General features: G+C 45.2%; 1 protein-coding gene across 2 annotated transcripts in view; it reads right to left on the bottom strand.

The window, feature by feature from the left end:
* bace1 (beta-secretase 1) overlaps positions 1 to 27,208 on the bottom strand; it is a 103,221-nt gene that overhangs the window by 64,906 nt on the left and 11,107 nt on the right. For both annotated transcript variants that reach the window (XM_068054041.1, XM_068054042.1), the window contains exon 2: positions 9,068 to 9,156. In XM_068054041.1, coding sequence (XP_067910142.1) covers positions 9,068 to 9,156 — 89 coding nt within the window. The remainder of the gene's footprint in view (positions 1 to 9,067; positions 9,157 to 27,208) is intronic.

Raw genomic sequence — 27,208 nt, 5'->3', positions numbered from 1 at the left:
AGGGGACTATAGCCTGAGTTACAATGCTCGCCTTGCAATTGGCAAAAGCCCACTGAAAAGCTTAGTGATGTGAATAGCTAAGGAGGTAGAAATAAAAGTTGATGTCCTTTGGTATCCATTTGGCGTCCATTTGGCATGTTAGAAATACCTCACAGCCCACTTAAAAACCCTTCATGATGTCATAAAGGGGGCAAAAGGTCTCTGAGCAAGTTGCCTGCAGCTACTATTTTGAAAGCTTAAAGCACAATAACATGTGGGAAATGAGCAACGATTACATGTACGATTAGCTTCCTCCATAGAATTTTAGGACTTGGCCTTGAATTTATGCAGTATGACTATTAATGTAAAACACTTAATGTTTTACTATGAAATTCCTTTCCATAGAATCATAGAATTTTTGCACAGGACCCGTTTTTCAAAAAAGCTCCCTTTAAGATAGCTGACAAAGGAATTTTATGCAAATGCTTTTATTGCTGCTACTGATACGACCGACCACTCAAGACAAAGCCCCCAATCAAAATATACGATTCTGATTGCGGTGGGAGCAACGCACTGGCAAATCAGTCCCACCACTCCACAGATTGCCTAACATATCACTTTAAACTTTCCAAATTAAAGAAAACCACAGCCAAATTGACCATTTATTAACCCCAGAATGAGGCTAACCAAACCAGGTGTCTTTAGATTAACAAATTAACTGTTTAATTAGAAAAATTTAATTCTTAAATACTACTAAGATATAAACAACATTTAAAATAGAAAACTTAGTGTCCTTGCAGATTTACGCTCCTGCCGAAGTAGAATCTTCCAATGTGGAACAGTCCAAGGTTGCTTGAAGTCCTCACAGCCGTTCGATGGGAAAAAAAAGTTCTTCAACAGTAGAACAGTCCGTAGTCTAGTTCAGCAGTTGAAGTGATGCTCTTCTTCTTCCAGCGATGAATTCAGCAATTGCAGTTCAGTTGTTAAAGTAATTGGTTATTTTCTTTTAAGAAATTAATCTTGCTTGACTAATCAGAATTCTGAGAGTAAAATAAATAGGGTTTAAATAAACCGAGAGAGCGCTCTCTTTCTTTCACTATATGCTGGCAGAACACCTGTCTGTGTATCTAATAACTGTGTCTCAAAAGCCAGTTTTTCAGCTAGTTTCAAACAGTCAATCACGACAATGTATATGTAACCTCAGTCTCTGAGTGGCTGTATCTGGGGAAACCACGATGCACATTTGAAGCTGGCTGGTTCTTCCACTCTGTAGGTTTGTATCCAATGGCAACCAAAATGCATCTTCCCTATAACTCCTGCTAACTTCTGAGGCTGGCTTTAAATCCTGGCTACCCGACCTGAACCTGACTAGACCCGACTACATGTGTCGGATTCAGGCCGGGTTGGGTCGAAATTCCGAATCCAGCATTTGGGCTCAGGTCAGGGTGGGCTGTATCCGGGAAGTCACGGGATCAAGCTTACCCATGATTCCCCACAACTCCAGCTGCAGGAATAGCCTGCTGCGGGAACAGATGAAGGAGATTCGCGTTGGGTCGGGCGTGGAAAAAAATTAAAGGGCTCGGGCTCGGGTTGGCTGTGGTCGGGTCGGGCCCGGGTCAGATTTTAATTTTATACCCATGCCAGGCTTTAGCTGGCTTGTTCTTAAAAGTAGTACTGATCCGGTTACAGCCTTAAAGGTACACTGCATACTTCCTGGAAAAGAAAATAAAACTACAGGATCATAATACCACACTAATATTCACATAGCATAATTTAATTTTCCATATGCCAATTCAGTTGAACATGTTTCTCCTTTAAGTCCATTGGTTTTCATAACACCTTGCTCTCTCGTTCTTAGCAACATGAGAAATTGGAGGAGGCTATTCAGCTCTTTGGACCTGCTCCGTCTTTTAATTGGATCATGGCTGATCTGTGCCTCATGTCCATTGCTTTAGCTTCATGTCCCTCAGTACCCTTACCCAACAAAAATCCATTTATCTCAGTCTTCAAAGCTCCAATTGTCCCATTATCCACCACCTTTTGCGGGGAGAGAGTTCCACATCTCTACGACCCTTTGTGTGAAAAAGTACTTCCAGAATTTCCTCCTGAAGAGTGAGGCTGTAATTTTAAGATTATGTCCCCTTGACCTTGATTTGCCCACCAGAAGATATAGTTTCACGCTTGTATTTTCATTTCAAGTGTTCAGCATTTGAGGCTCTTTTTAACCCTTCTTTTCATCGATCCGAGTCACGTTCCTTTGTGTTCCAAAAGAATTCCATCTGCCTTTGGGTCTGGAACCAATAGCAATTTCAGACCCCTGAACGCAGGAATCAGCTGGGTCCTCTCTAGAGGGCTTGTTTCTATTCGATGTGAGGGCTGGTCCCTGTATTTAAGGTAGTGGCAGCCATCAGTGAGGCATTGATTGTCAGCAAGCTCTATCATGTTCACAGAAAAGTACTAAAAGAGGAATGTGTGGGGTGAGAAGAGAGTACTTTCAATCTGAAGCACTCGCCCATTTAATAGATCCCCCCCGATGATTCAGCTGTAAGTGCGCTGCCCAATATGGAAGAGATCATTGCAGGTCTGGAACACTGTGCTTAAGTTAATTGATCTCAGCTAGGGTAATCCATACAGATACTACAATTAGCTTCAACATACCTGCACCAATGAATGGACCAGGCTTCCCATTGGTGATTTCTGTTCAGAAGACTCCTGCTGGGAAAGCACTGGTGTGGATGTCCGGTGGGGACAGGATCGCACTTGGGTGTGATGCCCACAGTGGTCCAATAGCCAGGCAATACTTACTATCTAGGCTTCCATAAGAGAGGGTAGCAGCAATTGTGGAATCACACCACTGTGTGGGACAACAGAATTGGGTAGGGGCAAGACTTGGGCAAAAGAAATCATGGTTTGGAAAGCTGGTGAAAAAATAGTTAGTAATCTATCAAAAGAGCAGATAATCCAACCTTTCACCCTGGTTATTCAGTAATTGCAAAGTGATTGCAGCTGGTTTACAAAGAAATGCTTGGCAATCAATTCACAAAATATCCCCAAAATATAAGGAAAGAACACACAGTATTTATCATCACAACATAGTCTCTTATCTCCGATCACAGTACCTCAGACTGAGTTGTCCCCTGAGCCTGTATTCACAGAAATTCTGCCTTAGGTCCTAATGACTGCTTTCCAAAGTGAATTAGCAGGTCAAGCCCATTAATTCACGTGATTAACTTAAAATGTAATGAGTATTTTGTTCTACACTGCAGTTTGTACTGTTCCTCAGAGAGAGATGCTCATTATTTCTTGAAGTAAATCCTTCAAATGCCCAACTTCCTATTTGCAATTTTCTAAATGACTAACTTTCTCATTCTTCTTCTGTTAGAGAGATATAGGGAGCAATTTTAATGTAACCTGCCAGTTGGGAAACTGGTGCAACGCTGGTTTTACATCCCACCCAATTTTATTCTCCACGAAGTCAATGGAGGGTGATATTGGGAGGTGTATAAAATCGGCATCCCCCAATCCTGTGCGTTTCCTGACCGGTGGTCAGGTTAAAATTTCCATCATAGTTCCCCATGCCTTCTGGTAAAAGGCCATTCTTTATGTGTGAGCCTAGACTGTGAGTGTTGTTTGACTTTTTGACTCTGACACAGCACAGCCTGATCCCATTCTCACCTGATGTCTACATAGTGACACTTTCCAGTAGGTATCACGAGATAGCAATCAGGAGTGGAAGCCTTAGCTGTGTTTTCTTCTTTAGCCCATGGGCACCTAAGGAAATTCATAGTCTTGTGATGAGGTGATTATAGTAATGAGGATTGTCAGAGGATACAGCAGGATATAGATCGGTTGGAGACTTGGGCGGAGAAATGGCAGATGGAGTTTAATCCGGACAAATGTGAGATAATGCATGTTGGAAGGTCTAATACAGGTGGGAAGTATACAGTAAATGGCAGAACCCTTAGGAGTATTGACAGGCAGAGAGATCTGGACGTACAGGTCCACAGGTCACTGAAAGTGGCAATGCAGGTGGATAAGGTAGTCAAGAAGGCATAAGGCATGCTTGCCTTCATCGGTCGGGGCATAGAGTATAAAAATTGGCAAGTCATGCTGCAGCTGTACAGAACCTTAGTTAGGCCACACTTGCGTACAATTCTGGTCGCCACACTACCAGAAGGATGTGGAGGTTTTGGAGAGGGTACAGAAGAGGTTGTACAGGTCAGGATGTTGCCTTGTCTGGAGGGCATTAGCTATGAGGAGAGGTTGGATAAACTTGGATTGTTTTCACTGGAATGACGGAGGTGGAGGGGCGACATGATAGAGGTTTACAAAGTTATGAGTTGCATGGACAGAGTGGATAGTCAGAAGCTTTTTCCCAGGGTGGAAGAGTCAGTTACTAGGTTTAAGGTGTGAGGGGCAAAGTTTAGAGTGGATGTGCGAGGCAAGTTTTTTACACAGCGGGTGGTGAGTGCCTGGAACCTGCTGCCGGGGGAGGTGGTGGAAGCAGGTACGATAGCGACGTTTAAGAGGCATCTTGACAAATAAATGAATAGGATGGGAATAGAGGGATACTGACCCCGGAAGTGCAGAATGTTTTAGTTTAAACAGGCATCAAGATCAGCGCAGGCTTGGAGGGCCAAATGGCCTGTTCCTGTGCTGTACTGTTCTTTGCCTGGCTAAGCCATCTTTTTCTAACAGGTAGTATTTTAGTACTGAGGAGGTGCTGCACTGGCAGAGGTGCCGTCTTTCAGATGAGACATTACACTGAGGTGGAGGTAAAAGATCCTATTTCCAAGAAGAACAGGATCTTGGGTGTCCTGGCCAATATTTACCCCTCAACCCACTTCACGAGTACAGATTATCCAGTCATTATCACATTGCCCTTTTTAATGGTTTACTGTGCACAAATTGGCTCCTGCATTTCCTACATCACAAAGCTTCAAAAAAACACAGCATTGGGTGTAAAACATGTTGGAATGTCCTGAGGTCATGAAATGCGCTATATAAATGAAATGTTTTAACAGTTTGTTAAGAGGAACGAGCTAGAGTATATTCTCATACTGAACAGAGCCTTTGTTTGTGTAATGCTACAAGCTGTACGAGACTGCTGCCTGGTTCTACATTTAAAATCGAGCTGGCATTGTAGTGGAGGAGTGTTTAATGTTATCACCGATACACTGAATTCATTACACTGTTGCTTGCCCTTTGATGTTATTATTTGTCTTATGACAACTCTAAGGATGCAATGTCCAATGTGGTGGTTACTCAGGAGCTTGTTCAGCAGTTTGTTCCTGAACCTTCTTCATCACTGTGGCACTGCTCCTTTAACACAGCAATACTATATCTATAATTTAGCTAGAATCATTTACTTCTGAATGATATTGCACTACTGCAATAACCTGATGCATATTTTGACATGTTGTCTCTTCTTTTGCCTTGCAAAGGCCACATTACTGACACACACAGTCTGAGGCAGCTAAATATTTTCCTCAAACATATAATTTAACATTGGCAATATGATCATCTGTACTCATCTGATGGTGTAAATATAGCAGCATCCTTCTGTAATTGGCAGTACACATTGTGTAGCAAGGTGTTATAAGCACTGAGTTTAATTTCTAAATCCAGCCAGTGGTTTTAGGCCTGTTTTGATGTGGGCTGTATGAAGCTTTCCGAATTATAAGCTATTTATTATTGTAAATAATTAGTATTAGTTTTGTCGTTGCTAATTTTTGGGATGAGGAGGTACAGTCAGGAACAGAGTTGCAAAGAACTTTTGTCAACATCGAAGCAAACATTGGAACTCAACCATGATCCTCACCCACCTCCACTTGGAAGCAACGCTTATGTTTGTCAGTCAGTTGCCTTCCCTGGTCATTCATAGTATGTTTCTCCAGCCTTAGAAAGGACTCACACTGGGCCAGGCATTTCCATTTAAATATACCTCAAGTCCCCACGCCAATGTAAGACGTAGCTGTGGTATGACCCGGTAATGACCATGGTAAGATACTAAAGTGACAACAGATTGCGAAACCTGGGGATCCAGCACGCCCCTTCCCTTGCCCGACTTAGGGTTGAATTAAACCCAGAGCTTATCAGATGGAAGTCTTCGCTATCCAGTAATGTTTCTTTCTCCCTCTCCCCGAAGACGTTGACTCTTACTGAGGTAGGATTCCATGGATGACAGAAGATATCCAGTATCTTGGTGAGCCTGGGAAATCAGTGTCTGTTTACCAAGGAGGGCATCACATTTAAGGTCCATTCTGTTTTCATCAGAAGCCTACAAAGGTATACTTTCCAACTGGGGACAGTCTAGCAATTAGGAGCAGGAAAACTGGCGCATCTTACTCTCCTTCCTCATTCAATTCTCTGACGGCCTATTCTCGCACCCTAATCACTACCACCCTCATAGCACAGCCTAGGAATCAAACCTGGGACCTTTCAGCCTGTACAGTGCAGTGCAATCATTCTTTTTATTTTAAAAAAGCAATCTTGGTTCGTGCACAGTAACCGTCGTGTTCATTTCTGATGAAATGAAGGCTGGTATCTGGGCTGAAGTTTGCTGGCTTTAATAACCTGCTGTTTAATTACCAAGACCTAATTTCTCTCACAGCTTGCACTATTAATTGGCAAGGCCCCTCAAGAGGTTCATTAGTGAGAAACGAGCCAGATGACTTGATTTAAAAGTAATGTGGCTGCTTTATTGTTCCATCGAAATAATTTATTGTTCAGAAATAGAATCTATCTATAGTATCAAAATGTGTCTGTGTGAATGTTTGACAGCGTCGCTGTAGAATGTATATCCATGTTGCTGTAGAATGATGTCTATATGATGTACCATGTATGTAATGCTGGAAACTGTATACCCATGGTGCTATAGTATATATGTATGTCCATGGTGTAGAACACATTTTCTGGTGCATTTCTACATTTTCTTAATGTTTCACTTCCAATGGTTGACTTTAACATGACTTTTCCTACGTAGGTAGCTGTCACATTGCCAATTTGCACACAGCAAGGCTTCACACACAGCATATTGAGGTGATTAACCAGTTAAACACTTTTTGGATGTGTTGGCTGAGGGAGGAATGTTGACCTGGACACTTGGAAAATTCCCTGCTGTTCTTTACATAATGCAATAGGATCTTTTACATCCATCAGAACAGGCAGACAGGGTTCTCAGTTTAGAGTCTGACTCCAAGTTGGCACCTCTGACAATGTAGCCCTCCCTCACTACTGCACTGAAGTGTCAGCCTAGATAATTATTGCACATCTGTGCTTATAATAAACTTTGGTAAAATTTAACCAACTGTCTTGTGGCACCAGTTTGTTTCTATTCTTTAACATAACATAGAAATTGAATGCATATGATTATGACAGGCCTGAGGCTGTCACAGAAATGTTTCGGCAAAGACCTTTAGCAAGATTAGCCTACATCACACAACCTTGGACAAAGAAACTTGCCATCCCTTTTGCTTTGTTCCTGTCAACACTCTTATCACTTTCTACACTCAGTATTAGTTGGCCTCTTGTGGCATTGCTTGAAAAAGCTTGAACCTGCTGCAGCCTCAGGCATGTTCCATCTCTGCACCAGCCTCAGGCCCGCTCAACCCCACCATTCAATCATCAGCACCGTTCAGCCTCTGCTACGGCTACAGCTTTGAATATGTCCAATCCACAGGCCCATTCAGCATCCACGTCCACTCCCCACTGCTTTAACCCCCATGGAAGGTGCCTGGGTTGGAAATGAAACTGAAGGTTCGGGGTGGAGCTCGTACAAGTTTAACAATTGCAGGGAAGCTGCAATACTGCAGTGCATTCTACATTTCTAATATGCCTAGAGCCATATGACTCCAATTCACCTCTTTAGAGTCTGCTTCTTGTAGTATGAGAATTCAGATGAATAGGGACTTAGGTTAAACCAATATTTCACTGAGTCACACAGATCAAGAAGGTTCCATGTTCAGTGCTCAGTTAATCCCTCCATGGCCTCACCATCTCTGTAATCTTCTCCAGCCTTACGTTCCTCCGCGATCTCTGCCCTTCTCCAATTCTGGCCTCTTACACACCCCTGATATTAATCACTCCACCACTGGCAGCCGTTCCTTCAGCTGCTGAGCCCCTATGATCTGGGATTCCTTCCCTAAACCTGACAGCAAGAGATCGGAATAGGTCACAACGCCTTCACCTGTCTCAAAATACTCTTCTGTGTAGCTGCCATTGCAAGGGACTACAGCACTTAGCTGTTTTTGAGCAGAAAGTGAGAGCAAGCTGTTTCTCAGTACATTTCCAGCGCACCACAAGGGGCAGAAAGTTCTCCCCAGTGCTGTGACCAACTCTCAGCACACTCTATATAAGGGCTAGCAGTATTTAAAAAAAATAACCCTCCCTTGCTCACCTCCGATTTTCTTCCCCCACCCTGAAGTTGCTTATTTTCCTAGGCTAGGGAGTATATCACCTTTAACATAGTAAAATGTTCTAAGGTGCTTCACAGGACTGTTATAAAGCAAAACTTGACACTGGGTCACATAAGGAAATATTAGGACGGATGACCAAAAGCTTGATCAACCAGGTAGGTTTTAAGGAGCTTTTAAAAGGAGAGCGAGGTAGAGAGGCGGAGAGGTTTAGGGAAGGAATCCCAGATCTTGGGGGCTCAGCAGCTGAAGAATGACAGCAGTAACCATACTCCAAACATACTTCATTGGCTGTAAAGAGCTTGAGGATGTCCTGAGGTTGTGGTCCTTTTTTCCCTTCTCAGGTTGGTTGCTGCAGGGGTGGACTCCCACATTGGCACACTTGAATGTAACAGTCTGCTAAGAGTTATTGGGCAGTTCTCTTTGCTTCTGAGCTCTTGAGCTCTGTTGACATGGGATGAAAATGTTGGCCCAGGTTAATTCCAGACCCTGTGCTCCTCCAATGCAAGAAAATATTCCCCAGACTGCTTTGTGGGTGTTATTTTCCCTTCCCCCCACTGGCCATAATAAAACATGGTATGAACCAGGTTATTGGTTTGGGGTGGGGGGGGGAAGCTATTTGCTTATGAACGCAGCTTTAGCTGATAACGTGTGTATAAAGAAGATATACTCACAGATAGCGGCGATAGTACCTCTTTAGGAATGGATGGGCTGCTGCACCAACAGCAAAGTTGCTGCTACCAGTATCCACCAGAATGTTCAGCTGGTATAGAAAGAGAAAGTGGTTATTTTACTCAAATAGGATCTCTTGTTGTGATCCCACGATTGAACGACACATGTAGCGATGCGGTATACTCAGCTTATTGAGTGTTTTGACACCTGTAGATTATAGGGAAAAACAATCAGACTTATGCCAGTACATTACATGCCCATCGCAATTAGATGGAGTATAAAAAGAAATCTTGCTACAACAGTAAAGGGCATTGGTGAGACCACAACTGGAGTATTCGGTAGAGTTTTAGTCTCCTTATTTAAGGAGGGATATACTTGCATTGGAGGTAGTTCAGAGAAGGCTCACTTGGTTGATTCCTGGGATGAAGGGGCTGTCTTATGAAGAAAGGTTGAACAGGTTGGGACTATACTCATTGAGGTTTAGAAGAATGAGAGGTGATCCTATTGAAACATATAAGGTTCTGAGCGACTTGACAGGGTAGATACTGTGAGGATGTTTCCCCTCGTGGGGGAATCTAGAACTAGGGGGCACAGTTTCAGAATAAGGTGTTGCCCATTTAAGATGACGAGGAGGAATTTCTTCTCTCAGAGGGTCGTTAATCTTTGGAATTCTCTTCCCCAGAGAGCAGTGGGGGCTGAGTCATTGAATACATTCAAGGCTGGGATAGACAGATTCTTGAACTATAGGGGAGTCAAGGGTTATGGGGGACACACGAAAGTGGAGTTGAGGTCAAGATCAGATCAGCCAGGATCTTATTGAATGGCGGAGCGAGCTCAAGGGGCCGAATAGCCGAATCCTACTCCTATTCCTTATGTTCTCATGTTCTTATTCATGTTGCAGGGAGTGGGGAGGATTGGTTGCTTCAACGACAACTTGCATTTATGTAGCACCTTTAACATAACAAAATGTCCCAAGGAGCATTACCAGACAAAATGTGACACTGAGCCATATATGGTGATATTAGGACAGGTGAGCAAAAGCTTGCTCTTGGTTTTAAGGAGTGTCCAAGGAGGAGAGAGAAATGCGGAGAGGTTTAGGGAGGGAATTCCAAAGTTTAGGGCTCCCAGAATATGGGTCTTGCACAGTTGCTGACAACCCCAATGCAAAAACTGCACTGAAGCGGCCCACTGGACAGACTCACCTTTTAAGCCAGGCCCTCCTGGTGGTTGGTTAGTAAATCCGGCAAGTTTGGGTTTGGGGTAGTCAGTAGCTGAGTGTGCTTCAAGAACCAACCATGCAAACATCCCACTGACACCAGAAGAAATGAAGCTTTCAGTATTGTCTAATTCTCTTCATTCGTCGCTACAAATTGTTCCCACTGTGACCACCAGTACACAAGGCCGTAAGCACCCCTACCTCACCCAGCTGTTACAAAGTTCAAATACTCCTCCCAGCCACAACCCAACGTTAGATGGACAAAAATTCAAGGGGTGTTTTACTCTATTTAGCTGGACACAGAAGAAGAATTTGACACATCCTCCATTACACGTGACTGAAATCCTTGCGATACACAAAAGTAGTTGGGCTAAAATCATGGAAGCGGGTCATGGATTGCTGAAGCAAGATACAAGGCAAGTTAATCGGGCCATTTGGATGAAGTCACAAACAACAAGAGCCTGTGATCATCATCTGGAACCTGAGATTTATTCTGTTTATTTTGACGCATATCTTTTTTCTTCTTTTCTTTTGGGCCTCCTTATCTCGAGAGACAATGGATACGCGCCTGGAGGTGGTCAGTGGTTTGTGAAGCAGCGCCTGGAGTGGCTATAAAGGCCAATTCTGGAGTGACAGGCTCTTCCACAGGTGCTGCAGAGAAATTTGTTTGTCGGGGCTGTTGCACAGTTGGCTCTCCCCTTGCGCCTCTGTCTTTTTTCCTGCCAACTACTAAGTCTCTTCGACTTGCCACAATTTAGCCCTGTCTTTATGGCTGCCCGCCAGCTCTGGCGAATGCTGGCAACTGACTCCCACGACTTGTGATCAATGTCACATGATTTCATGTCGCGTTTGCAGACGTCTTTACAGCGGAGACATGGACGGCCGGTGGGTCTGATACCAGTGGCGAGCTCGCTGTACAATGTGTCTTTGGGGATCCTGCCATCTTCCATGCGGCTCACATGGCCAAGCCATCTCAAGCGCCGCTGACTCAGTAGTGTGCATAAGCTGGGGGTGTTGGGCGCTTCAAGGACTTCTGCGTTGGAGATATAGTCCTGCCACCTGATGCCAAGTATTCTCCGAAGGCAGCGAAGATGGAATGAATTGAGACGTCGCTCTTGGCTGGCATACGTTGTCCAGGCCTCGCTGCCGTAGAGCAAGGTACTGAGGACACAGGCCTGATACACTCGGACTTTTGTGTTCCGTGTCAGTGCGCCATTTTCCCACACTCTCTTGGCCAGTCTGGACATAGCAGTGGAAGCCTTACCCATGCGCTTGTTGATTTCTGCATCGAGAGACAGGTTACTGGTGATAGTTGAGCCTAGGTAGGTGAACTCTTGAACCACTTCCAGAGCGCGGTCGCCAATATTGATGGATGGAGCATTTCTGACATCCTGCCCCATGATGTTCGTTTTCTTGAGGCTGATGGTTAGGCCAAATTCATTGCAGGCAGACGCAAACCTGTCGATGAGACTCTGCAGGCACTCTTCAGTGTGAGATGTTAAAGCAGCATCGTCAGCAAAGAGGAGTTCTCTGATGAGGACTTTCCGTACTTTGGACTTCGCTCTTAGACGGGCAAGGTTGAACAACCTGCCCCCTGATCTTGTGTGGAGGAAAATTCCTTCTTCAGAGGACTTGAACGCATGTGAAAGCAGCAGGGAGAAGAAAATCCCAAAAAGTGTGGGTGCGAGAACACAGCCCTGTTTCACACCACTCAGGATAGGAAAGGACGCATATAAACTGGTCACAACACTGTGACATTCACATTGTTACATGCACCACTAACCGGATCCTTTGAAGATGACTGTAGTTTTTTTTACCAGGAGACAGGAATTATATAGTTATATGTCCCCTATTATCTAATTGAGATGTTTAGGTGAAGGCCTGAGGATCATAGCACAGGTTACCACTGAGGTTGAATAGAGTCTCAGCAAATCAGAAAATGGATAGAGTGGAGAGAGCCTTTTGGAAAATGGGTTCTAGCAACCATGGCAGGACAGTAGAACATCCTTGTGGTAGTTAGTAATGCTTATGAGCAGTGATACCCTAAACACTGGGATTGTTCAAATGCAGTTTCTCCACTATACAGTTGTTGAAATGTTCTGAGGCAGAATTAAGATACTAGAGGGATAAGCGTCAATGGGCCAAATAGTCTTTTATTGTTCCTTATATGTCCCAACTGGCAAAGATTCAGATAGCAATAAAGGATCTAGTATGGTACTATACAATGACACAGCCACTATGTTATCCCTGTCAAGAGAAGGCCATCTGGCCCATTTAAGCTCATATTTCTACTGCCCTTACTCTCGCTCAACCGGTTTCAGCTGCCCTTCGACAAGTATATCTTAGATTTATACAATGACACAGCACAGAAGGAGGCCGTTCAGCCCATCGTGGTTGTGGCGGAAATGTAGGAAAAGACATGATTACGGCTCCCCCTCCTACTCTGAGCACAGATGGTGTCAGGATTGAAAAAGGCCCAAACTTGTAAATGGAAGAGAACAAAGATATGCAAATGAGTAGCAAACTAATTATTATGTATCTGTACTAGTACCTGAGCCTGAATTATTGAGGTGGGCAAACTACTTGAAAAAAAACCCCATTCCGTTAAGGAAGCAGACTGTTACTAGTGGGATGATTTTCATTTCCTTATGATGATAAAGAATTTGTCTTTTAATTGTTCGTACTGTCAGCATTGCCTATCTATTACTGTGCCTCAGTAGATTTTCCAGTCTTGCAATTTTACAATTAATAGCACAAAGTATGCAGCTTTATAATACCAAAGAAATGAGAGACAGTTATACAGTGCCTTATCTTGTGTGCCAGAAATGATTCAAAGTGCTTTGCATACTATGAATTACTTTGAAGTACACTGACTATTGTTATGTATGCAAATGCACAGCACGATCCCACATACAGCAGTGTTCAGTCAGCAGTTAATCTGATTTTTTAAATTTTATTGGTTGAGGAAGAAAAATTGGCCGGAAGCACTGGAAAATGCCCTGCTTTTCTTCGAAAGCAGCCTGGGATCTTTACTGCTGGAACCGGTAGAGAGGGCCTTGGTTTAACATCTCAGTTGAAGGACAGGACCTTTGACAATGCAGCACTTCCTCTGCTGCCAAACTGTGGCTCGAATCTACAACATTTTGAATCACAGGCAAGATTTCCATCATAAAGTCCAAAACTGAACATAGAAAACTTTTCACTTTGTCAGGACAGTTATCGTGGAACAATGCTGTCCGAACCACAATAGTGTTTTTTTGAATTAATTCTCAGAACGTGTGTCACTGCAAAGGGCTGGCATTTATTGCCCACCCTTAGCTGCCCTGAGAAGGTGGTGTCTAACTGAGTGGCTTGCTAGGCCACTACAAGAACAGTCAACCATGTTGGTGTGGGATTCGAATCACATGTAGGCCAGATTAGGTAAGGATGGGAGGTTTGCTTCCCTGAAGGACATTAGTGAACCAGTTCAATAACAACAATTTGAATTTATATAACACCTTGAACATGGTAAGACGTCCCAAGACACTTCACAGAAGCGTACGCAGACAGAAATTGACACTGAACCAAAGAAGGGAATATTAAGAGAGGTGACCAACTGCTTGGTCAAAGATGTAGGTTTTAAGCAGTGCCTTAAAGGAGGAGAGAGAGTTAAAGATGTTTGGGGAGGGAGTTCCACACCTTAGGGTCTAGAGATGTGAAGGCATGACCATCAATGGCAGGATGAAGGAAATGGGAGAGGCACAAGAGACCAGGAGTGGCAGTACGCAGAGTTCTTGGAGGTCTGAACAAAGAACAAAGAACAGTACAGCACAGGAACAGGCCGCTCGGCCCTCCAAGCCTGCGCCGATCTTAATGCCTGCCTAAACTAAAACCTTCTGCATATCCCTCTATTCCCATCCTATTCATATATTTGTCAAGATGTCTCTTAAACGTCGCTATTGTATCTGCTTCTACCACCTCCCCTGGCATCAAGTTCCAGGCACTCACCACCCTCTGTGTAAAAAACTTGCCTCACACATCCCCTCTAAACTTTGCCCCTCGCACCTTAAACCTATGTCCCCTAGTAACTGACTCTTCCACCCTGGGAAAAAGCTTCTGACTATCCACTCTGTCCATGCCACTCATAACTTTGTAAACCTCCATCATGTCGCCCCTCCACCTCCGTCGTTCCAGTGAAAACAATCCGAGTTTTTCCAACCTCTCCTCATAGCTAATGCCCTCCAGACCAGGCAACATCCTGGTAAACCTCCTCTGTACCCTCTCCAAAGCCTCCACGTCCTTCTGGTAGTGTGGCGACCAGAATTGCACGCAATATTCTAAGTGTGGCCTAACTAAGGTTCTGTACAGCTGCAACATGACTTGCCAATTTTTATACTCTATGCCCCGACCGATGAAGGCAAGCATGCCGTATGCCTTCTTGACTACCTTATCCACCTGCGTTACCACTTTCAGTGACCTGTGGACCTGTACGCCCAGATCTCTCTGCCTGTCAATACTCCTAAGGATTCTGCCATTTACTGTATACCTCCCACCTGCATTAGACCTTCCAAAATGCATTACCTCACATTTGTCCGGATTAAACTCCATCTGCTACTTCTCCGCCCAAGTCTCCAACCGATCTCTCCTGCTGTATCCTCTGACAATCCTCATCACTATCCGCAACTCCACCAACCTTTGTGTCGTCCGCAAACTTACTAATCAGACCAGCTACATTTTCCTCCAAATCATTTATATATATATATAATACAAACAACAAAGGTCCCAGCACTGATCCCTGCGGAACACCAAGGCTGGAGGAAGTTACAAAAATAGTTGGGGAGAGGCGATGGAGGGATTTGAACATTAGGATAAGAATGTTAAAATTGAAGTGTTGCCAGACTGCGAACCAATCATCCATGAGCAGAATGGAGAACGGTGAATGGGACTTGGTGCTATTTCGGATACAGTCAGTTCAATTTTTACCAACAACCCAACAGCTTCAAGGTCACTTTTATGGATACCAGTTTTTTATTTTTGAGATTTAAAAAGAAAACTGAATTCAAATTCTCCAACTACCATGGCGGGATTCTCTGGATTACTTGTCCAGTCACATAACCACGAGAGTGTGTGGATCAATCCATGGAGTATTGCCACTGGCAGCCCCTTTCTCGCCTGCCACATGTAAAGGTGACAATTATGTGCACCCTACTGCTCATCCGGGGGTCGGTTAGCTCAGTTGGCTAGACAGCTAGTGTGAAATATAGAAAGATGCCAACAGCGCGAGTTCAATCCCCGTAATGGCTGTGGTAGCTCATGGAGGGTGTGGTGACCCTCAAGCTATACATCACCAACTATCTCTCTCTAATGGGGAGAGATCCCTTTGGGACTATGGTAATACTCTCCATCCCTGTTATGGCCACTCCTTCAAATTCTCTGGTGGAATCCAGTAATAGGTCAGGTGTATTGGCAATAATGACCCCAATCTTTGCAAAAGGATGCAGAGCCCTCCTCTTCCTCCAATCTGCACCCCCACCCACCTCCCCAACCCCAGTCCTTTACATTATGTTGGCCTTGCTAAAGGTTGAGGCCTACAAAGCTTTAGCTACTGCTCTCTTCAGGGATCTTCTGACCCTTTAAGGTCCCAGGGTATTTTTAAATGATTAAGAGATTCGATAGGGTACATACAGAGAAATGATTTCCTCTAGTGAGGAACAACAGGGAATAATCTTTAAAACTGGAGCTAGGAACTTCAGGAGTGAAATCAGGAAGCATTTTTTGACACACAGGGTAGCAGAAATCTGGAACTCTCTCCCCCAAAGGGATGTGGATGCTGGGCCAATTGAAATTTTCAAGACCGAAAGCAATAGATTTTTATTTGGTAAGAATATCAAGGGATCAGGAACAAGGACTGGTAAATGGAGTTGAGGTACAGGTCAGTTATGATCTAACTCAATGGCAGAACAGACTTGAGTGACTGAATAGCCCACTACTGTTCCTATGCTCTATATCTCTTGCCACCTCTTGGGGTGCTGTAGCTGCATACCTCCCGGTGTTCCCCCACGTCCCTGACAGACTCCCTCTTGGGAGCAGGGATTCCACTGGGAGTCCAATGTGTGTAGATAATGACCCCTGACCCAGGAAAATGGGTCAGGGTTGCAGCTTCTCGCACGAATAGGCTGCAGTCCTGTCCCTCTGAGACACTTCCTGTCACATTTCCTTTGTGGCATCATTACAAAGAGTGAAATGTAACCCTTCTGAGAGTGGCCTCCTGACACAGCAAAACCCTCAAAAATATTAAAACTTTTCTTTTGGGCTTTTTCCCAAACCATGCAATCAATTGAGGAAAAACTCCAGAATATTAATCACTCCTCATCACCTGTTACAACTGCTGGTTTTGTTGAAGTGTCAACTCTCTCGATGAATTCACATTGGTTCCTATTATCTGTGACTACTCAAGACACCTTTAACGACTTCCCCCATCAATTACTCAGTCAATTATTGAGGTGTACCACTTGGAACTGAGGATCAAAAATCTGCTTTAACTCAGAAGGAAACAAAGCGACTTTAAATTTGTGGCATGGCCCAAATCTGACTAGCTCTATTCTACAAGGGACTCATTCATGGTCCAGGAATCCATCAAACCCTGCCTGCAATACAGTCTCTAATCACCATCCTTGGACCCGTTCTCTCCAACACGTTCATAAAGAACAAAACCTGTGTTTATATATTGCCTTTAACATCAAAAACCCTCCACAGAGGTGAAAGACAACACGACATATGGTACAAGCCTGCGGGGAAAAGATTCTTCAAACCTGTAGTCTGCAAATCAAATAATAGTTTCTTTTTATTTCCCTCCTGTGTACACAGTATTAGGTCATCCTAGTCATGGGACATAAATTGTACGCTGCAGTTCTTCCTCATTAAGGATGGAAATCGCTCTGGGTGCACCAATTCATGCATTCCTGTCAAATTGCAATATGTGATGTTTTCACAAAGTCATTACTGGGTTTCCTTTAAATGGGCTAATAACTTGGTTAGAATCTGCATACAAGAATTGGAGGGAAACTCATTAATCACTAAAGATGGCAATGTGGTTCTGAAATCCAGGTGTCCTGAATAGGAATTTATGAGAAACCTCTTGACCCAGAGAATGGTGAGAATGTGGAACTTGCTACTACAAGGAGTAGTTCTGGTGCATAGTATCGATGCATTTAAGGGAAAGCTGGATAAACACATGAGGGAAAACGGAATAGAAGGATATGTTGATAGGGTGAGATGAAGAGAGGTGGGAGGTAGATTGTGTGGAGCGGAAACACCAGGCTGTACTGTAAATTTTATGTAATTCTATATAATTTTTAGATTAGATTAGAGATACAGCACTGAAACAGGCCCTTCGGCCCACCGAGTCTGTGCCGACCATCAACCACCCATTTATACTAATCCTACACTAATCCCATATTCCTACCAAACATCCCCATCTGTCCCTATATTTCCCTACCACCTACCTATTCTAGTGACAATTTATAATGGCCAATTTACCTACCAACCTGCAAGTCTTTTGGCTTGTGGGAGGAAACCGGAGCACCCGGAGAAAACCCACGCAGACACAGGGAGAACTTGCAAACTCCACACAGGCAGTGCCCAGAATCGAACCCGGGTCCCTGGAGCTGTGAGGCTGCGGTGCTAACCACTGCGCCACTGTGCCTGGACCATGAATGAGTCCCTTGTAGAATAGAGCTAGTCAGATTTGGGCCATGCCACAAATTTAAAGTCGCTTTGTTTCCTTCTGAGTTAAATAATGTATTTAGATACTGCAGAAATATTGTTGATAAAGTTAGTTCTACATTATCCTTGGGCTCCCAGTATCGTGGAACCTGTCCCATTTTTATTGTTTGGAAGTAATGATTTGTGACTTCATTTATGTATGCAAAACTTTGCCTGATGCCCAAGGAAGTTTTGCAAAGGCTGGCAATTGGAAAACTGCAGCACTGGCCTATATGGCTAAAGTCAGTGGTCAACCCAATTGAGATCTGTAGTTCAGTCCTCCGAAGTACTAATCCAGTAACATAGCCATTACAATACCATATCCATATGGGTCTGGGCCCACTGCCCTCCCCCAGCCACACCTGCTCTTTGTTTTCTCAATGAAATTGATCCGGATGAAACTGACGAGCACAGCTGCCGATACTTCAATCTCCGATCCTGCTGTCTTCACAGTCCAGAGTGTCTGCAGCCACGGCATGCGGTAAGTCCATTGAGGTGAAGAAGGAGCTGCGGGACCCGAGAGAAGTCCTGAGAAAAGGTGCCCCGAACACCCAAAAAATCCACGAACGGCACCCCCGGCCGCAACTTCAAAGCGTCCGCGGGAGATGGCTCGGAGAGCATCTGCAGCGCACTGTCGGCAATGCTGCATGCCTTTATTTAAACCACTGCAAAAAAAAACCCTGAGCAAATGTAATCACCTCTGAGTCTGCCAAATGATGCTTCACCTCCCGAAGGACGTGGATGAGCTTTCCGGACGTCGATGGTGGGCACTGAGGAAATGGCTTATTACCTGCACCAGATTCCACCCCCCCTCCCCCCCCTTTACCCCCCTTCCACCCCCCCCCACCCCCGTCCCCTTCCCTGCTCCACCCTCTCAGCTCACCCCCTCACAACCCCGTCCCAGCCCGCCCCCCCCTCGCACCATCTTCACCCCGCACCCCCTTCCCCTGCACCCCCCCCCCACCCCCTCCCGCTACCCCTCCCCCTTGCATCCCCTCCTCCCACCGGCACCATCCTACACCTGTGTAGGGGCCCCAACAACCCCACTGCCTTGTGGGCGTCTCGGGAGAGACCAAGGCTAAGGGAGTAAACCCTAACAGAAAATCCGGAGCGGAACCCCGTAGGCGGTCATGTGTCACCTTTGGCATGTTTCCGGCAGTTCCTGCAGCCATACTGGTGCCAAACGTCGTGTCCTGCACTCCTTTGGACCCCACCAGAAAGGCCGAGAGGGGGGTTTTGACGACTGGGCAACTCTCAACCCCCATAAATTTGCCCAGGCATGCGCCATGGAGAGGTCACTCCATAGTTGCCTCACAGCGACTAAAACAACACGGAAGGCAGCAGTTACGGGTTATAAGTCCAGATAAATTGGCGTAGAAACTGGGCGCCACGGGTTGCCTTTGTCGGTGGGAGAGGTCATTGCACCTCACTGGACAGCTACCGCCCGCCTCAAACCGGGCAGCCCCCGGTCAATAAGGTTCTGTCCCGCCACAGTCTGCCTGCTTCAATGGGTGCTTGGAGCTCAGGGTCATTGCCCGAAAGGTGGACTGATACACCGCACCAAACAACATGAAAAAAGGAAAGAAGGTACCAGCCCTTCGCTTTGCAAGCTGGAACGTCAGAACTATGTGTCCTGGCCTGTCGGAAGACCTTACACAAATCAACGATTCTCGGAAGACCGCCATCATTAACAACGAGCTCAGTAGATTCAATGTGGACATTGCAGCACTTCAGGAGACTCGCCTCCCCGCGAGTGGCTCTCTAGCAGAGCAAGACTACACCTTCTTCTGGCAGGGCAGGGATCCTGAAGAACCAAGACAGCATGGAGTGGGCTTCGCCATCAGAAACTCCTTGCTCAGCATGATAGAGCCTCCCTCAAATGGCTCGGAACGCATACTGTCCATCCGACTGCTCACCACCTCTGGTCCAGTACACCTACTCAGCATCTATGCTCCAACACTCTGCTCCGCACCTGAAGCTAAAGACCAGTTCTATGAACAACTCCATAACATCATTAGCAGCATCCCCAACACCGAACACCTATTCCTGCTGGGGGACTTTAATGCCAGGGTTGGGGCCGACCATGACTCATGGCCCTCCTGCCTTGGGCGCTATGGCGTTGGAAGGATGAATGAGAACGGGCAGAGACTGCTTGAGTTGTGTACCTATCATAACCTCTGCATCACCAACTCGTTCTTTCACACTAAACCCTGTCACCAGGTTTCATGGAGGCACCCAAGATCACGTCGTTGGCACCAGCTAGACCTCATTGTCACAAGGCGAGCCGCCTTAAACAGTGTTCAAATCACACGCAGCTTCCACAGTGCGGACTGCGACACCGACCACTCCCTGGTGTGCAGCAAGGTTAGACTCAGACCAAAGAAGTTGCATCATTCCAAGCAGAAGGGCCACCCGCGCATCAACACGAGCAGAATTTCTCACCCACAGCTGTTACAAAAATTTCTAAATTCACTTGTAACAGCCCTTCAAAACACTCCCACAGGGGATGCTGAGACCAAGTGGGCCCACATCAGAGACGCCATCTATGAGTCAGCTTTGACCACCTACGGCAAAAGTGCGAAGAGAAATGCAGACTGGTTTCAATCTCATAATGAAGAGCTGGAACCTGTCATAGCCGCTAAGCGCATTGCACTTTTGAACTACAAGAAAGCCCCCAGCGATTTAACATCCGCAGCACTTAAAGCAGCCAGAAGTACTGCACAAAGAACAGCTAGGCGTTGCGCAAACGACTACTGGCAACACCTATGCAGTCATATTCAGCTGGCCTCAGACACCGGAAACATCAGAGGAATGTATGATGGCATGAAGAGAGCTCTTGGGCCAACCATCAAGAAGATCACCCCCCTCAAATCTAAATCGGGGGACATAATCACTGACCAACGCAAACAGATGGACCGCTGGGTTGAGCACTACCTAGAACTGTACTCCAGGGAGAATGCTGTCACTGAGACTGCCCTCAATGCAGCCCAGCCTCTACCAGTCATGGATGAGCTGGACATACAGCCAACCAAATCGGAACTCAGTGATGCCATTGATTCCCTAGCCAGCGGAAAAGCCCCTGGGAAGGACAGCATTACCCCTGAAATAATCAAGAGTGCCAAGCCTGCTATACTCTCAGCACTACATGAACTGCTATGCCTGTGCTGGGACGAGGGAGCAGTACCCCAGGACATGCGCGATGCCAACATCATCACCCTCTATAAAAACAAAGGTGACCGCGGTGACTGCAACAACTACCGTGGAATCTCCCTGCTCAGCATAGTGGGGAAAGTCTTTGCTCGAGTCGCTCTGAACAGGCTCCAGAAGCTGGCCGAGCGCGTCTACCCTGAGGCACAGTGTGGCTTTCGTGCAGAGAGATCGACTATTGACATGCTGTTCTCCCTTCGTCAGATACAGGAGAAATGCCGTGAACAACAGATGCCCCTCTACATTGCTTTCATTGATCTCACCAAAGCCTTTGACCTCGTCAGCAGACGTGGTCTCTTCAGACTACTAGAAAAGATCGGATGTCCACCAAAGCTACTAAGTATCATCACCTCATTCCATGACAATATGAAAGGCACAATTCAACATGGTGGCTCCTCATCAGAGCCCTTTCCTATCCTGAGTGGTGTGAAACAGGGCTGTGTTCTCGCACCCACACTTTTTGGGATTTTCTTCTCCCTGCTGCTTTCACATGCGTTCAAATCCTCTGAAGAAGGAATTTTCCTCCACACAAGATCAGGGGGCAGGTTGTTCAACCTTGCCCGTCTAAGAGCGAAGTCCAAAGTACGGAAAGTCCTCATCAGAGAACTCCTCTTTGCTGACGATGCTGCTTTAACATCTCACACTGAAGAATGCCTGCAGAGTCTCATCGACAGGTTTGCGTCTGCCTGCAATGAATTTGGCCTAACCATCAGCCTCAAGAAAACGAACATCATGGGGCAGGATGTCAGAAATGCTCCATCCATCAATATTGGCGACCACGCTCTGGAAGTGGTTCAAGAGTTCACCTACCTAGGCTCAACTATCACCAGTAACCTGTCTCTCGATGCAGAAATCAACAAGCGCATGGGTAAGGCTTCCACTGCTATGTCCAGACTGGCCAAGAGAGTGTGGGAAAATGGCGCACTGACACGGAACACAAAAGTCCGAGTGTATCAGGCCTGTGTCCTCAGTACCTTGCTCTACGGCAGCGAGGCCTGGACAACGTATGCCAGCCAAGAGCGACGTCTCAATTCATTCCATCTTCGCTGCCTTCGGAGAATACTTGGCATCAGGTGGCAGGACTATATCTCCAACACAGAAGTCCTTGAAGCGGCCAACACCCCCAGCTTATACACACTACTGAGTCAGCGGCGCTTGAGATGGCTTGGCCATGTGAGCCGCATGGAAGATGGCAGGATCCCCAAAGACACATTGTACAGCGAGCTCGCCACTGGTATCAGACCCACCGGCCGTCCATGTCTCCGTTATAAAGACGTCTGCAAACGCGACATGAAATCGTGTGACATTGATCACAAGTCGTGGGAGTCAGTTGCCAGTATTCGCCAGAGCTGGCGGGCAGCCATAAAGACAGGGCTAAATTGTGGCGAGTCGAAGAGACTTAGTAGTTGGCAGGAAAAAAGACAGAGGCGCAAGGGGAGAGCCAACTGTGCAACAGCCCCAACAAACAAATTTCTCTGCAGCACCTGTGGAAGAGCCTGTCACTCCAGAATTGGCCTTTATAGCCACTCCAGGCGCTGCTTCACAAACCACTGACCACCTCCAGGCGCGTATCCATTGTCTCTCGAGATAAGGAGGCCCAAAAGAAAAGAAAAAAGAAAGAAACTGCATAACTGAGGCTCCGTAATCAATCTAATTCCATTTCCACTGCATCTCCTAAAAATCAACCTCTTCAATCACATTTCACTGCATAAAAGACTTTAACCATTTACATCATTCCGAAGAATTTGCTGAACTTCCAGAAGTTAGCCTGTTTAAAGCAAATAAATATTCATTACAAATAGATTGCTGTGTGATGTTTCAGCACACAGAACTGTACATCCTCTTGGAAGTCCTTTATGTAGGCAGCTGAATAACAATTTGGGTTGTGATCAAAGGACTGCAAAGCTTTTTTTAATAAGTAAGATAAGATAGTCACTGGCTCATCATGAACAGATCTTTATAGATCTGTTAATTCAGTTTGTCAGGCCTGTTCGTTAATTGAGATAGCTGGGAGATTGTTCACAGTGCAGAACACCACAACGGCTGGAAATACAGGAGAGAAAATGGGGGAAATTAAGAAGCTTGGATTAGACAACAACACGTTTGGGGTTTCAGATTGTACTTGGAAGGGAAGACTGAGAGAATTGATGTTTTCTGCAATCCTGGGTAAGTGTAAGTTAAGAGTTGGAGACAGAGCAAAGAATTTTGACTTCAACACAATGGGGGATGCAGGAAGAATGAAGCACATTTGGAATGGACATTTGGAACTTAGAAGAAGCAAACCAGGAAGAAGCAATGACCACAGTAATACTGGTAAAATAGAGTGGCACAGAGACAAGATGTAAGAGTGACAATAACAAGAATTGACATTTATATAGCGCCTGTATCTCTGTAACCTCCTCCAACCTAGAGGAGATGAAGGAGGAAGAAAACAGGGACCTGTAGCCAATTCAGGAATCCTCAGAAATGTTCCTCCCAAGCCCTAAATGAGTGATTAGGCAAGACACAGGAGAGGTTCCAGATCCACGCATTATTTTCCAGAAATTTCCAGGGCTAGTTACTCTGGCTATGAGGAGGTCCCTGGGAATAAGCAACAGGAATAAGACTGTTATTTTCCTGACAGCAGCGATCACTATCTTGTCAGTTTTGTGCTGTGCTTGCCTTTTAGCAGGTCACTGATCCTACAACAATACTGCAAGATGGTATATCCCTGTCAGCACTTTGTGAGGATCTAACAACCTTTCCACTCTCCAGAATCTAACACCAGTATTCTATCTTTCATGCTGAAGTACAAGACCTGACATTAACCCACACTGCTCCCTCCCTGCTGCGGCCGGTGGGAACTGGACGTGTCATGGTTAAAATCAGAACGTAACTAAATCGAACATTTTTAATGTTCACTTGAGAGCCGTGAGGAGACTGTGCTCATTTCTCCCCACAAGGAAGCTTTGGGCCTCCCCTGCCTTGAGCTGTGCTCTCCTTCCCTCGGCCATGATCCCCTCTGTTGTCCTATCTGGATGAGAGAAATCAACAACTAAAACTTGCATTTATATCGCACCTTTAATGTCCTAAAATGACCTTGGGTTCTTCACAGGAGTATTATCAAATAGAATTTGACATCGAGCCACATAAGGAGATATTGTGAAAATTGACCAAAAGCTTGGTCAGAGAGGTTTAAAGAAGTGTTTTAATGGAAGAAAGAAAGGTAGAGAGTTGGAACGATTTAGTGAGGGAATTCCAGAGCTTAGGGGCCTAGGTAACTGAAGGCACAGCTGCCAGTGGTGGAGTGAAGAAAATTCGGGATGTGCAAGAGGCCAGAATTGTAGCAGCACAGAGATCTCGGAGGGTTGTAGGGCCAGAGCAGACAGCAGAAGGCATCCCCCCTTTAGACCTTGTGTAGTCACAGTTTTTTGCGTTATTACTTTTCAGTAGTTGTGTCAGCTGCACAGATTCCGGAATAAAATCACTACTTCTGGTTATCACACAATAAGAACATTTTTGAGCTGTAGAATATTAGGGTAAATTATTGGTGGTTATGGTTCCATCACTGCTGATGCCCCAATTTGAGGTAATGAATTAAGAGTATTAATTTTCAAAAAGTACTGGCTCACATTTTACTGAATGGCATTCGTAGCAGATTACGAAAACAATCCTTTGAGCAGAAAGGAGGTTACCATGGTTTCTGGTCTAGCATGTGCACACATTTATCTCCCCGGACACCCCCTTTCCCCATCCTACCACCCACCGCCACCCCCGATTCTATTGGTCTTATCTCTGTCACTTGTTTTTCTTACTACTTGTTTTTAGACAATAAAGATACCAGAACTGAGAGGTTATAACTACCATGAATGATTGAACAACCTGGGGGCTCTTTTCTCTGGAAAAGAGATCAGACAAGTGATCTCATCAAGGTCTTTAAATTCTGAAAATGTCTGATAGCATAGGCGTAAAGAAGATGTTTCCACTTGCGGGGGAAATCAGAACTAAGGGCCATAATTATCAGATAGTCACGAATAAATCCAATAGAGAATTCAGGAGAAACTTCTTTAACCAGAGTGTGTTGAGAATGTGGAACTCGCTTCCAGATGGAGCAGTTGAGGTGAGTAGCATAGATACATTTAAGGGGAAGCTAGCTAAGTACATGAGGGAGAAAGGAATATGCTAATGGGTGGGATGAAGAGGGATGGGAGGAGGATCGTGTGGAGCATAGACCAGTTTGGCTGAATGGCCTATTTCTGTGCTGTACATTCTATGTAATGGGGAGCTGTTATTCTCGCTTGAAAGCCTGAAATATACCAAAGATGCTGGTGGTGTCAACAGGTCTATAGGCAAACGGAGACCCATTGCATTTAAAGACCTTTAAATCAGCCTCAATCCTTTGCACCATGCAAAAGTAGCTGAGTCTACAGAACTATACCTCGTGCTTCCGAACGATTGCTCATTCTGGCCTCGTAAGCATTATCTCTACGCCATTCACATACGCTGCAATAAGAAAAAAGTACAGATTGGACTTGGCTTTAAGATTTCTCATTGTGCTCATTAAAATGCTCCAGGCTAACATTTTTCCATTTCCTGCACCATCTATCCTGTGGCTCTTCAAATGAGAGCACTAATGAGTTACTAAATTAAGGACAGCTTTCTGCTGTGGGCCTGTGCCCCTTGATGAGCTGGACTGACACTGTGCAAATTCATTTCACAAAGGATCCGTACAGCCAACAGATAGAGGAGATATCCTATCATTTTGGCTAGCAGTGCTCCCTCGATTTTCAGCACAAAAAAATAGATTATCTGGTCGTATCTGTTTGTAGGACCTTACACTGTGCAAATTAGCTGCCTTGCTTTTCTACACAACACCACATGTGCATTCCAAAAAATTGTTGGGATTTCACAAGGAAGTGATTTGGAATGTCTGACATTTTGAGCAAGTGCAGCATTTGGTCGTAAACCATGTTAAGATTATTTTTTCTACAGTTTTGAGGTTAAATCTGTTTCTGAAACCCTCATCCATGCTTTTGCTACCTCTAAACTTGACTATTCCAATGGTTTCCTGACCAGCGTACCATGCTTTACCCACCGTAAATCTGAGGACTTCCACAACCCTGCTGCTTTTGTCCTAACTCGCACCAAGTCCTGTTTACCCATCACCACTGACCCACAATGGCTCCCGGTTAAGCAATGCCTCAATTTTAAAATTCTCATCCCTGTTTTCAAATACCTCCATGGCCTCACCCCTCCCTAAATCTCTAACTTCCACCAGCCCCACAACCCTCCGAGATCTCTGGGCTCCTCCAATTCTGGCATCTTGCTCATTCCTAATTTTAGTTGCTCCACCATTGGTGGCCGTGCCTTCAGCTGGCAAGGCCCTAAGCTCTGGAATCCCCTCCCTAAACCTCTCCGCTTCTCTACTCTTTCCTCCTTTAAGACGTTCCTTAAAATCTACCTCTTTGACCCAGCTTTTGGTCACTTGTCCTAATATCGCTTTATGTGACTCAGTGTCAAATTTTGTTTGATAACACTCCTGTGAAGTGCTTTGGGATGTTTGATTACACTAAAGGTGTTTTTTAAATTCAATTGTTGTTAAAAAAAAACCCTGTTTGCATTTACACTGTTCCAAGCTACATTGTAAGGATGTTCCAAAGATTTTTCTGGAGTGCAGCATTATTCACAAAAACCCGACCTCCCTCCCTCCTCACCACCTCCGCCCTGCACATATAAAGGGTCAGTGAGTAGTAAACTGAAGATCATGGGGGAGTTCCTGGATTATTAGGGTCTCCTTTTCTTAGAGATTCAAGCACAGTTCTTGAAGATGAAATGTCTTGAAGAAAAATACTTGAAGGGGAGATAATTTAAATGGGGAAAGAGCAGGGGAGTGGGATGAATTAAATAGCTTTACTAAAAAGCCAGCACAGGTATGAAGGGCCAAATGGCTGTATCCATTGTATGATTCGATGAGATAGGCCATTAGCTTTGATTTTTT

This window comes from Heterodontus francisci, chromosome 22 (genome assembly GCF_036365525.1).
Source record: "Heterodontus francisci isolate sHetFra1 chromosome 22, sHetFra1.hap1, whole genome shotgun sequence".
Classification (NCBI taxonomy): domain Eukaryota; kingdom Metazoa; phylum Chordata; class Chondrichthyes; order Heterodontiformes; family Heterodontidae; genus Heterodontus; species Heterodontus francisci.
The sequence above is the reverse complement of the archived record's forward strand: the minus strand, read 5'-3'. Positions and strand labels throughout refer to the sequence as shown.